This window comes from Orycteropus afer, unplaced genomic scaffold (genome assembly GCF_000298275.1).
Source record: "Orycteropus afer afer isolate SDZICR_OR568_19922 unplaced genomic scaffold, OryAfe1.0 scaffold00078, whole genome shotgun sequence".
In the NCBI taxonomy this organism is placed as follows: Eukaryota; Metazoa; Chordata; class Mammalia; order Tubulidentata; family Orycteropodidae; genus Orycteropus; species Orycteropus afer.
The window spans coordinates 6,262,062-6,274,325 of NW_006921665.1; the positions used below are offsets into that span (position 1 = coordinate 6,262,062).

Here is a 12,264-nt window from a genome sequence, read left to right on the forward strand (position 1 = left end):
TCAATAAAACCATCAGAAGCAAGCAAGCAAACCAAAACAACAAGAACGACAACAAAACTCCCTTTGATTGGAAACCCAGGTAGATAAATGTTTTCAAAATGTCTTCAAGTCTTTAGTGATTTCTCATCTGTTCAACTATTTTTTATAACCAGTTGCTATAGAGTTGATTCCAACTCATAGCAACCCCACATGTGTCAGAGTAGAACTATGCTCCATAGGGTTTTCAGTGGCTGATTTTTTGGAAGATTGGCAGGCCTTTCTTCCAAGTCACCTCTGGGTGGACTCAAACCCCTAACCTTTAGGTTAGAATCCAAGTGTGTTAACTATTTGCACCACTCAGGAATCTGATGTTCAACTATGTTTTCTAAGATCTGTTTTAGACAACACCTAATGGTCATTACCTGAAAAGTCACTCTCTGTTACCCTGTTATGGGGCTGGAGTTCATGAATACTTAATGTCTTTTTTTTCCCCTACTCTGTGGACTCCTCAGAATGACACTTAATGTTCTAAAGGCCTCATGAGGTTTTTCTGTCCCACTCACAATCCCTGACTACTATCTCACTACTTCACTCACTGATAACAGCCACCACCAGACCTAGAAACTTTGAAAATAACAAAAAATGGTATAACTGAAACAAAAAGATAAAAGTGAAATGACCTAAAAAGCCACCAACTGGGCTCAGGGGATTTGAACTTAAAGAGGAGGAATTGAGAGGAACATCTGCTTGTCATGTGATGGGGCTTGTCGAAACCCTCAATAGCACATTGATTGGATATGTTTTAACTAGAGCTAGACAACAGCTAGACCTAAATATGAGGGAGGGCACAGTGAGTGTGGTAGTTAAGGTTTTGTCTCAACTTGGCTGGGCCATGGTTTTGAGTGCTTGGATGTAGTTATTCCCCATGATGAGATTGTAATCACCTCCATGGTGGGGTATGACCTGCTTCTAGTATATAAGGAGAAGCTTTGGAAAAGGTTTCTAGTTTTTTGGCACATCTCGATCCTGCATTTGCCTGAGTCTTCATCTCAGTGTCCTACCATGTTGCCTGTTGATCTTGGGATTGTTCCTGGACTTGAACTAGTGGTCTGCAGTGTTGTCTGTCAATCTTGGGACTGTGCCATTTTACTTATCGACCTTGGCTTCATCAGTCTCAGCAACCAGCAGCTTTGTGAGTAAGAAAAAGCCTCCAGCTTCAGTGGGCCTGGAACAGGAGGCAGAGCTAAAGCCCAAGGTCAAGGGGCCTTCACCCAGCCCCTAAACTCAGGCTTCTAGCCTCCTAAACTATAAGAGAATAAATTCCTGTTTGCTAAGCCATCCATTTGTGGTATGTCTATTATAGCATCAGTAGAGAACCAAAACAGTGGGAATGGCACAGTCCTGCCCTGAGAGAGGAGAAAAAGTAAGAAAAGGACACATCTCCACATTCCAGGGATTGACAGGGAGAAAACTCTCAGTGGCTCTCCCTCTCCCAGACAAAGGTTTCTTTCAGTGTCTGGCTTCTAGGCTCACCCTTAAGCAGCCTCAGCTTCCTTTGTCTCTACCTGTTCATACTTATTTTTTCATTTATAAAATGGGGATAGGCAGTGATTGTTCAATGGTAGAATTCTCACTTTCATGCTAGAGACCCAAGTTCAATTCCCAGTGTACCACATATGTGCCCCCACCCATCTGTCAGTAGAGGCTTGTGTGTTGCTATGATGCTACACAAGTTTCAGTGGAGCTTCTAGACTAAGACAGACTAGGAAGAAAGCCAATCTACTTCGGAAAAATCAGCCAATGAAAATCCTATAGTTCATAATGGTCCAATCCGCAACCAATCATGGGAGTTGCACAAGACTGGGAAGTATACATCCCTTTGTGCATGGGGTAAACATGTGTAGGAGGCTACTCCATGGCAGCTAACAACAATAGTGCCCACAAAAGAAGTAATGCTTGTAAAATGCTTAGAATACTGATTGGCCACTGAGAAGCACAATATTAGCTCTTAGTAATACTATTATTATTTTTAATACTAGTAGTACCATTCTTAAGGAGCTGTGGTGGTGTAGTGGATAAGGCATTTGGCTTCTAATCAGGTCAGTGGTTCAAACACATCAGTTGCTCTGCAGAAGGAAGATGGGGTGATCCATTTATGGCCTTGGGAACCCAATGGGGGTTGCTATGAGTCAGAATTGACTCGATGGGAGTGAGGTTTTTTGTTTGTTTTTTTTTTTTATTTTGTTTTAGTACAATTTTATTACTAGTAATACTTCTTTCCCATTGCCTGCCCCCAGGTGAGTTGGTTGGTCTTTTTCTTTTTGTTAACCATGCAGATGAGTGTTCTGACCTGATCTTGTTATTTGTCAGTCTCCTGGCTATACTACTTTGGCATTCTCTAAGGAGTTACCCACATCACTTAGAAGCTTCTAGGATCTGTGGCCAACACTTCCCAGGCCCCATTGCCTACCTCTCGCTGTTCTCCAGGTACAGGGTCCACGTTGGGGCTCTCTCTCTCACTCCAGGGCTTTGGCAGGCAGTGGGCACTGACTGCTGGGGAGGAGCCTCTTGGAGAATTAATCAGATCCATGAAGAAACACCAGGCAAAAAGATGTCCAGAATGTTGAGAACACCAAGATCCAGCGGTTGGTACATTCAGTCTCTACATGAATACACTAAATGGCAGCAACAAAAAAGAAAGTCCTGATATTGTCTGCAAGACACTGCTTCCTCTCCTGCCCTCCTGCTCTTGTTTGTCAGCTGCCTATGCCCTCACTTTCTGAAAGTTGGTTTCTGAAACCTTAATGACACACATGCAACCATCAGAGGAGCTCTCGGAGGGTTTGCTTTGCCACTGCCACTCCCTGTCACCAATCTGGGCCTCCCTTGAGACAAGGGAGTGAGGCTGCCAGAGAAAGTTCAGGTGACTCAACTGCAGCCAGGTCAGCTGCCAGGGGATTGGCCCGAGGTTGTCATTCCTGGCTGCCACGCGCGGAGGCTCTCGGAGGGCTGAGCAGAGAGGCTAGAAAAGGTCCTGCTGAAATCCCCGTGTCCAGGAAATCTCAGTCCCACCAGGACAAACCAAGGAAGTAGCTTATGTTTCCTCAAAGCAGCTACTGCTCCCGGGCATTGTTGCCTCCAGCTAGCTGGACAGCCTTGAGCGTGTCTCCTAAACTTTCTGGGCCTCAGTTGCCTTATCCATGTAGGAAGGAGGGTGGAGGGTGGCTTTTAATGTCCTTTGTCCCACTAACATCCTGAGGGACTCAGTGATCTGACTCTGGCACCTATGGCCTTTGTCCTATGCAGTGGCCCACTTGTGGGCTCTGTGGCCACTTTTGAAAACTCAGTATAAATAGTTAGTTCCTTGGCTTTCATTCCAGAATTTTTTCCCCTCTAGCATCCTAAAGCCTGTGGTGCTTAAGGATTTGCAATGGTTCATGTGCTCAGCTGCTAACCATAAGGTTAGAGGTTTGAGTCCAACTGGAGATGCCTTAGAAGAAAACCCTGGCAATCTGCTTCCAAAAATACCAGCCACTGAAAACCCCGTGGAGCACAGTTCTACTCGGACTCACATGGAGGTCGTCAGGAATCAGAATCGACTCGACCACAACTGGTTTTTGTGTTTGATTTTTCGGTCAGAGCTCAGGGTTTGGCTGGTCAGCACCAGGAGGAGGCAAAGGGGGAAGCATTCTGATGGAGCTGTTAAACCTGCAAGCACAGAAAGAATGGGACTTAATTTTTGATCGAGCATTTCAGGTTTTACTTGGGTGCAGTTGAAAGTGACAGAATGAGCACTGATTTAAGAATGAATTTGCAACTTTGCCATAATTAATGAGACTAGTTTGTGTGTAGATCTTGAAGAACATCTTGCTCCTCTATTCCCACACGTCTTATTTCATGAGATACACTGGAGTGTACTAAAATAAGATTTCTAATGACTCTTCCTACAACTAAAACCTGCTTCATGAAAATGATTTTGTGTTTTAGAAAACAAGGCGTTTTGCACTCTGTTGCTTTATGAGCCTACTTCAGTGAATGTTGTCATCTTTTTGCTGACTGTTTATTGAGTGCACAGAAGAGGGAGAGGCAATGAATGAGCGAGAAGACACCCATGGAGGAAAGGCACTTTCCCGGAAGCTGCAATGTATGCTTCAATGACCAGAGCATTGATGTAACAGCTCTTCCTAACCTCAGCTATTTACTAAAAGGTTAGTAGTTTGAATCCACCAGAGGCACCGTGGAAGGAAGGCCTGGTGAGCTACTTGTGAAAGATCACATCATTGAAAACCCTATGGATCATAGTCCTACTCTGACATACATGAGGTTGCCAAGAGTGGGAATCAACTTGATGGTAGCTGGTCTGGTTTGATTCTACCCATCAAGTTGTTCTCGGCAACTTCATAAAGTATCCTTATATGTTGGATAAAAAACAAAGAAAAAAGGCACCAGCCTTCTGGCTGGCTTCCTCTATGGTCTGCTTTCCTCAATATAATAGGAGCTCTAGGAGGTCTAGCTAGTAGGTTGAAGTTCTGGATATCGCCTACAGCTTATGCCAGCATCCTGTGCATACCTGGGCCATCAGCAAAGATGAAACCCCCCAAACTAGATGGGTAATGTGCAAACATTGTTGCTCATAATCTGAACCTTGGCAAATTAAAATCTTTTCTGTGCTTGAGGTGGAACCTCTTCCTTGATGGCAACCCTTACTAAGTTCTCTATTTCACAAGGTGATATTTTCATACCTGGTGTAATCAGTTTCCCTTAGAGGAGAAGACCTGTAAATAGACCAACACCATGGGTGAGGTAAATCCCATAGTGCATTTAATCTGCTCTCTGTTTACTGATTGCTCACCTGGCCTGCAACACATATAACAACCTAATTTCTCAGGGCCTTTTGTATTTTCCCCTCAGGTTCTGTTCACTCTAATCACTGGGACAGCATGTTGGTGTTCGGTTGGGTGTAGGGACCTTCTTTGGCAGTGAGCCACACAGTCCTTTTCCTCTTGCTTCTGAGGCATGGTGCAGTCTGCCTCAAGGAGCCTGTCTAACACCTTCATCTCCTTCAAAGACCAACTTCAACATGTTACTCCTACACAAATCCTGCTCCAGCTCAACACAAGCAAGGGGGGTCAATTCAGCGAGCCCCTTTGCAGGCATGGCCTGGCACTGCAGATGTCTGAAAAAAAATCACACCCCACCACATATCAACTCCATGCTCCACAGCACATGTCTAAGCCTAAATCTTGTGCCTACAAAATACATATTTTGTCATAGACATATGTAGAGAGGTTCAGCTTTGCACTATTGACACAGTGTATCTTACATCTCTTTTGTCCTACAGACTCCTGAATGCCTGCTATGCCATTTTTAGAATGTAAACTCCTTATAAGGAAAATGTCTGTTTATTTTGCTTGGCAGACTAACCAGCAAGATGCTACCTGGAGGCAGATAATTTAAGAATTATTTTGAAGATGTCTAAACCAGTCCTGCATATCCTTGTTAAATTCAGTCAAAATCTTTAGCAACTCTGGAAGCCATGATGGGATGAGATTTTTCAGTTAAATTAAAAAAAAAAAAAAAATTCACATACAGCATTTCTTTCCCATTAGGCATGGGGGCTTTCTCCAATTTACTAGTGGAGAAAGAAGGGCAGACAACACCTTACCACACCACCCATGCCCTTCCTGCTCTGTGGTTTTCTTTTTCAAGAGATGTTTTTCAGAATTATGGTAGCTCCATTATCTAGGTGATGGAGTTGGGACTGTAGAGGGAAATCTTTCTTTCTAACTCTTAGAATTTTTTTTCCCCCCAGGGAAAACTTGCTTTGGTTTTGATTTAGTTGTTAATTTTTCACTTTTCTTTCTGTCCCATGTCAAGATGCAAGGGAAGCAAAGATAGACACTAAATACTAGAGGCCACTGTAAAATTTATGTATTGAAAAAGCTTGTGACTTTCCTGGTAGCAGTAGTCCAGAAAGAATGAAGACTTCTTCCTTGAAAGAGGTTGGTACATAGAGTTATTTATTTGTTTGTTTGTTTATTATTTATTTATTTATTTGACTGACTGACTGGCTGGCTGATTGATTGATTGCTCTCTCATGCCTCCCCTTTGGGAAAATAGACATTTAGCAGTGATGGTAAACCCACTGCTGTGAGTCACTTCCCACTAATGGCAACCCCATGTGTTACAGAGTAAAACTGCTTCACTGGGTTTTCCTGCCTTTAATCTTTACATAGGGTGGCCACCAGTCAGAATCAGCAACTAACAACAACAATCTTTACAAGAACAACAGGTCTTTCTTCCACAGTGCTGCTGGGTGCATTTGAACCACCAACCTTGAGGTTAATAGTTGAGAGCAAATGATGAAGTAAATTCTCTTTGCAGCATCCTCCTCACCTCCCTTAACATATTTCCAAATAAATGCTCATTTTTACTAAATGCCTCAGATAAAGCAACGTGGATAAAATGGAGTAAGTCACCTCATGTGGGCTTTCTTTAATTTTCCTTAAGGTAAAGGGGACATTCTTTCTCTACTACTACTCCCCTACCTCGAATCAATGGTTGGGTTTAATGAATGATTATGAAATGTTTCCAGGATGCAGTCTACTAAATACTGCAAATGTGTGAGTCATTATTCCAAATTCTTACTAAAATCACCTATTGGACAAGAGAGCTTTCCTTACCTTACCTCCTAACTGCTGAGGAGGCAACTCCAATCTTATTTAAACTACAGGGTAAAGTTCATAGCTGAGTGATATTGTTTAAACTTGTGTCCACTAAGATAAAAACAAACAAACATGGATTTCTGAGAAAGACGTTGAGATACAAAATAATTTTATGATAAATTTGTTTGTTATTTAACTGATTTTGTAGAGGAGGAAGTTGTAGTTGAAAGAGATGTTCCTCTAAGACTGATTAAGAAGTAATTCCTGGAATTGCCTCTCAGCCCCAACCCACCCACCCACTCACACACCCACCGTCATTACATTTGCAGCCCATGCCTGAACTTGCACTACAGCTGCGTTTTCATAGAATCCGTTTACAAATGAAGAGATACTGTTTTAAAATTTTGAACCCCGATCATTTAACTTCTAACCTTCATCCCCAAATTCCGAATCTATCAGAGTACGCAAACACTTTTTAAATGAATAAATAAACGAGACAAACGATGTAAGGGTCTTTAAATGATTTATTTTGTTGATTCTGCACAGCGCAACAAAACAAAGTTAGAGATTAAATTAAATGCCAGTTAAATTCAGCTACTACCAACAACAAAAGAAACCCTTATACACACACACACACACACACACACAAAATCAAAGCAAGCTGCTGAAATATCATAACATAATCTTGTGTAAAATAATTTGTTAACGCCTGTAACAAATCAAAACCTGTGATTTACGTTGTTCTTCAATAGGCAAAACGGTAAGAAGGAAGATATCCCCAGACGCGTTGGCTACACACCTGGCACCAGGCAGGACCGCACAAAAAGTGAGGTGCAGCCGCCGTAGCTGCAGCGGTATCGCCAACCGGCGGGCGCTTTGGGGCTCCCGAGTTCTGCTCTGCGTCTTTTAACGAGATCGAACGATAATTAGTGACCGTGCTTTCTTACAAGACTGCAACTGCGAAATGCCCTGTTACCTATTTTAGTAAACTAAGAACACCGTTGGACTGGTTTTTGTTTTTTGAAAAGCTCAAATGTTGGTTACGCTACCTTGGGAGGGGCACAATCTCGAGTTCTAAACTGGCTTCCTAAAACGCCAGGATTTAATAGCGAATAATCTCCCCAACAAAACACCTGGTTATGCGATTCTCAAACAATGCACTCTAATAGCCAGGATACAAAAGCGAACCGACTTTTCAGCCCACCACACCCAATGGCCCTGGAGTTGGCAGCGCAGCGCTGCGATGCCAACCATCCCACCACCAAGTGTCTGTCCGTCTGCAAAGCTGCTGATGGTCTGCACCGACTAACTGGTCTTCTTCCGGCATCTTGAAGTCTGGCAGCCTACTTTGATAGGCTTGGCCAGTTAAAACAAAGGTACTTATTGCCTGCGGCCTGGAAGAAGGAAAAGAAACCCCTCCTAAAGCAGCCCTGGACCTCTGGCTTGGCGGACGTCGCCCCTGCTAGTGTCAGGGCTGGGTCCCGGGAAAGGTTGCATTCCCGGCTGACCACGTAAGGCGAGCCAAACGCCCCACCCCCCGCACGGCGCCCTAAATCCACACCAACCCCGCGATCGCACAACTCTAGGGACACAAAGAGATGTGCGGGATGGGGAGGAGGATGCGCGCTCTTCCTGCCCAAAGCAGTTGGAATCGACTCAGAACCCCAAAAAGCTCCACGCTCCGTCGAACAATCGCTCTGGTCGCTTTAATTTTCCAGGGGAGGATACGGGGAAGGGGGTGCCGGACTGTCCCTTCTTCTGGGCGAGAAGGTCCGAAATGCCCTCCTTTTCGGCTCAGCTCTCCCGGGGCGCGGGGGAACAGAGACGCAGGGGGGCGGAAGGCCAGGCCTGGTTGCGCCCCGAGGCCGGAACCCGGGCCTCTCTCACTTGGAGAACTGCGTCTGCACAGTAGCCAGGCCCAGACCAGCGGGGACCAAGTGCGGAAACTTGCAGACCGCGCAGGTGCAGAGGCCCGGGCCGCCCGCGCCGCCGCCCGCGCCACCTCCGGGGAGCGCGAACTGGCCGCAGGGTGGCTCATCGAGCGCTAGAGACAGGTACTTGGTTGGGCGCAGCGTATCAGGGGGCCCTACGGCGCTGGGCGCTAGCAGCACAGAGCCAGGCGCGGCGGCGAGCAGCGGCAGGCCGGCCAGCAGTAGGCGCGGCGCGGCGGGCCCAGCGCCCTCGCCCAGCGCGCGGCGCAGCTCCTGGAGCGAGCTGCCCAGCAACAGGATGTAGTTGCGGGCGAGCAACAGCGTAGCGATCTTGGAGAGCTTGCGGCCCGGCGCGCCCTGGCAATGCGCCGCTGAGTACGGCAGGATGACCTCGCGCAGAGCGTCCATGGCCAGGTTCAGGTCTTGCATGCGCTTCCGCTCGCGGCTATTGATCTTGCGCCGCAGCTGTTGCTGCTGCTCCTCCTTGGCGTCCACCCGGGCGCCTGCGTGCGCGCCGGGCCCAGTCCCGGTGCCCCGCGACTCGGCCGGAGCCTCTTGCTTCTCACGCGCCGCCTTGGGTAGGAGGGGGGCCGGTGAGGAGGAGGACGCGGAAGAGGGTGGCTGCCGGTAGCCCACCAGCTCATACAGGGAGGCCCCGAGCTGCACGTCTCCAGGCCTCTGTGGCCGTAACATGGTCGCGGGGGCCGCGTTCACGCGCGCCTGGGAAACCGCATAGTACATCTGAGGGGCGTTAGGGGCGGCCGAGGGCGCCCTTCCGGAACGCCCCGGGGTGGGCCTAAGGATAGGCCGCCCCTCCCCGCAGACCTGCGCGCGGGAATCCGATGGCTGGGAAGCAGCCCGCGTCCGACCCCTTTAAACCGGGCTTGGGAACTTGCGGGCCCGCGAGCGGCGAGGCGCCACCAATCAGTGCGCGAAGCTGGACGCAGGCGCACTCTCATTGGCTACCGCGCCGCAGCCCCCAAGCGGAGGTGCCACTGGCGCGGCTCAAGTAGGTTATTGTGAGCTCGGGGGCAAGGGTCTTCGCAGACGCGTTTTCCGGGTGCTGTGATGGGAGTTCCCGGAGGGCCGGTTGCGTTGGTGAGGCTAAGACTCATGTGTCTCCCTCCAGCTGCTCTCTGACTCTCTTTTTTAATACATGTAATTAAAAAATTAAAAAAAGATTTTCTGCCAGGTTCTCAGAACTAAATTTTAGGACTCAACAGCAGTGGTATCAAATATTCCCTGCCACTGCCTCCCTCCCTTTCTCATCCCTCTGATTAAAAGTTCTTTAGAGACTAAGCCGTTTGGGTTAGGTTTCTCTCCTCCCATAAAAGGAACGTGTACTCTGTTCACGCTTCAAACTTTTTAATATTTGACTTTTGGTAAAGCAGAAGCTCATGCAGAAATTGGCCTTCTATCAGAAGACACAAAACAGACCCCACACACTTGTATCTATTGAGATTAGCACTGACTCTTAGTCTTTTCCAAATAAAATAGCATTACTTGCACTGGCTGTGGAATTCCCCTATCTCTGACACCAGGGCATAATACTGCAGCTTGTCATTATGGCAGGGCAAAATGGCAAGGGGGAGAAGGCCTTTTGGTATTGAAACTTCTAGAGTTGTGCTGTCCAGTATGGTAGCCACTAGTCACATGTGGCTAATTTAAATTTAAATAAGTTAAAATGAAATTAAGTTAAAAATTGACCTTCATTTCAAGTGTTCAGTAGACACATGTAGTTAGTAGCTACCATATTGGACAGAGATGTCTATTAAACCATGTCTATTATTGCACTGGGCAAATCTACTGCAAAAGACCTCTTTAAAGTACTTAAGAACAAAGACGTTTCTTTGAAGACTAAGGTGTGCCTGACCCAAACCATGGTATTTTCAGTAGCCTCATATGCATGTGAAAGCTGGACAATGAACAAGGAAGATGGAAGAAGAGTTAATGCTTTCTTGTTGTGGTGTTTGTTGGCAAAAAAAAATACTGAAAGTACCATGGACTACCAGTTGTTGTTGTTGTTGTTATGTGCCGTCGAGTCGGCCCCGACTCATAGCGACCCCTCCTTGGGTTTCCGAGGCAGTATCACTACCAGAAGAACTAACAAATCTGCCCTGGAAGAAGTGCAGCTGGAATGCTCTTTAGAAGTGAGAATGACAGACTTTGTCTGACCTACTTTGGTCCTGTTGTCAGAAGGGCCCACTCCCTGGAGAAGGGTATCATGCTCAGTAAAGTGGAGGGTCAGCAAAAAAGGGGAAGACCCTCAACAAGATGTATTGACACAGTGGCTGCAATGATGGGCTCAAGTATAGCAAGCATTTTGAGTCTGACACAGGACCAGGCAGTGTTCTGTTCTGTTGTACCTAAGGTCACTATTAATCAGTGCTGACTCGACGACACCTAACAACAACATTATTGCAGAAAGTTCTACTGAACAGCATAGATTTGGAGTGTAACAGAAAGAACATGTGCTTCCTTCACCTTGGTGTTCTGTGGTGTAAGAGCGACTTGTCCACCATGGGCTTTATGAGGTCATTGGTCATGCTTGCTGATTTCAGATTCTCTGTGTTTTTGGTTTCTTCCACCAATATTTGACCTGTAGGCTCCAACTGGTCTCCTCTTCAGACCTCCAGCTCCATCTGTAACATCCTGCTCACACCTCAGGGTCAGCTCCAACACTACTTTGTTCTCAAAGTCTTTGTGATTTCTCATCTTCTTCCTCTTCCCATCACATTTGTTGAACAATTACAGCATTTCTTCTTATCCTAGATTGTGTTATATCAATGTTTTTGTGTTCAGCTGTGACTGTCTTGAGGGTACTTGTTCATTTCTGCATTTCCCCAAACATCCAAAGTGAGAGCACAATGCTTGTGTCTAAAATCCCCTTTAGTTCACAAGCTCAACCCTTGGAATACACAAACTCCCAACCCTACTGTAAGAGCCCCCATTTCATCCAGGTTCGATAGAGGGCAGTAAGCTGGTAGGACCCCCTGAACCTCAGGGAGGCCTGACCTGACATGGGAGGGATTCAGTTAGGGAGAGAGAAGGGGGCCACAGAAGAAAGGAGCTGAGTCCCCAGCAGACCATACTGGGGACACAGGAGTGGGACCAAGGAAATGGCCTTGAAAGTATCACACAGTCAAATTTAACACCTCACTAACCTTTTCACCTTTTGTTAAAACACTAAGCTTTTCAAAACCTTTTCTTTCTTGGACAGTTTTACATTTGGTGCTCATGGTTCCAGCGAACTGGACTTTTGTGATCCCTATTGTTCCTGCTGAGCTGCACATGTGTCTCCTAGAGAATAATGGATTGGTGGGGATGGTAATGAACCATAAAGAGTTATACCAGGAATTAAAGAAAAAAATGGACTGCAGGTCCAACTGCCTCCATGAACTACTACTTTCTTTGCCATGAAACCAGAAGAAATATATGTTGCCTGGCTACCACGACCCAAATACTTTGATCAAGAACCCAATAGATGATCAAAAGGAGATAAATCTTGGAACAGAACTTCCAACTGAGTTAACTTTATGGGTTCAGTTGGCTGCAAGGAGGAGTGCAAAGTTGAGTGTGGCAAGTGTTCTGGAGTGGAGAAGGGTGGCCCCATTCTTGAGCAGGACTGTGGAAAGAATCTCAGAGACTAAAGAAAGTCTCACTGTTGGAACCAGAATGAACAGCTAGGT

At 46.3% G+C, this 12,264-nt stretch overlaps 1 protein-coding gene across 1 annotated transcript; it reads right to left on the reverse strand.

Moving 5' to 3' along the window:
- Window positions 1-8,527: 8,527 nt before the first annotated feature.
- OLIG1 (oligodendrocyte transcription factor 1) lies at window positions 8,528-9,343 on the reverse strand. The gene has a single exon (XM_007941278.1). It carries the CDS (start codon window positions 9,314-9,316, stop codon window positions 8,528-8,530), a length of 789 nt encoding a protein of 262 aa, XP_007939469.1. The 5' UTR covers window positions 9,317-9,343.
- Window positions 9,344-12,264: the final 2,921 nt, after the last annotated feature.

What these genes read in the sequence shown, in the direction of transcription:
- OLIG1 (XM_007941278.1), bottom strand. Translation starts at nt 9,316, where the DNA reads ATGTACTATGCGGTTTCCCAGGCGCGCGTGAACGCGGCCCCCGCGACC.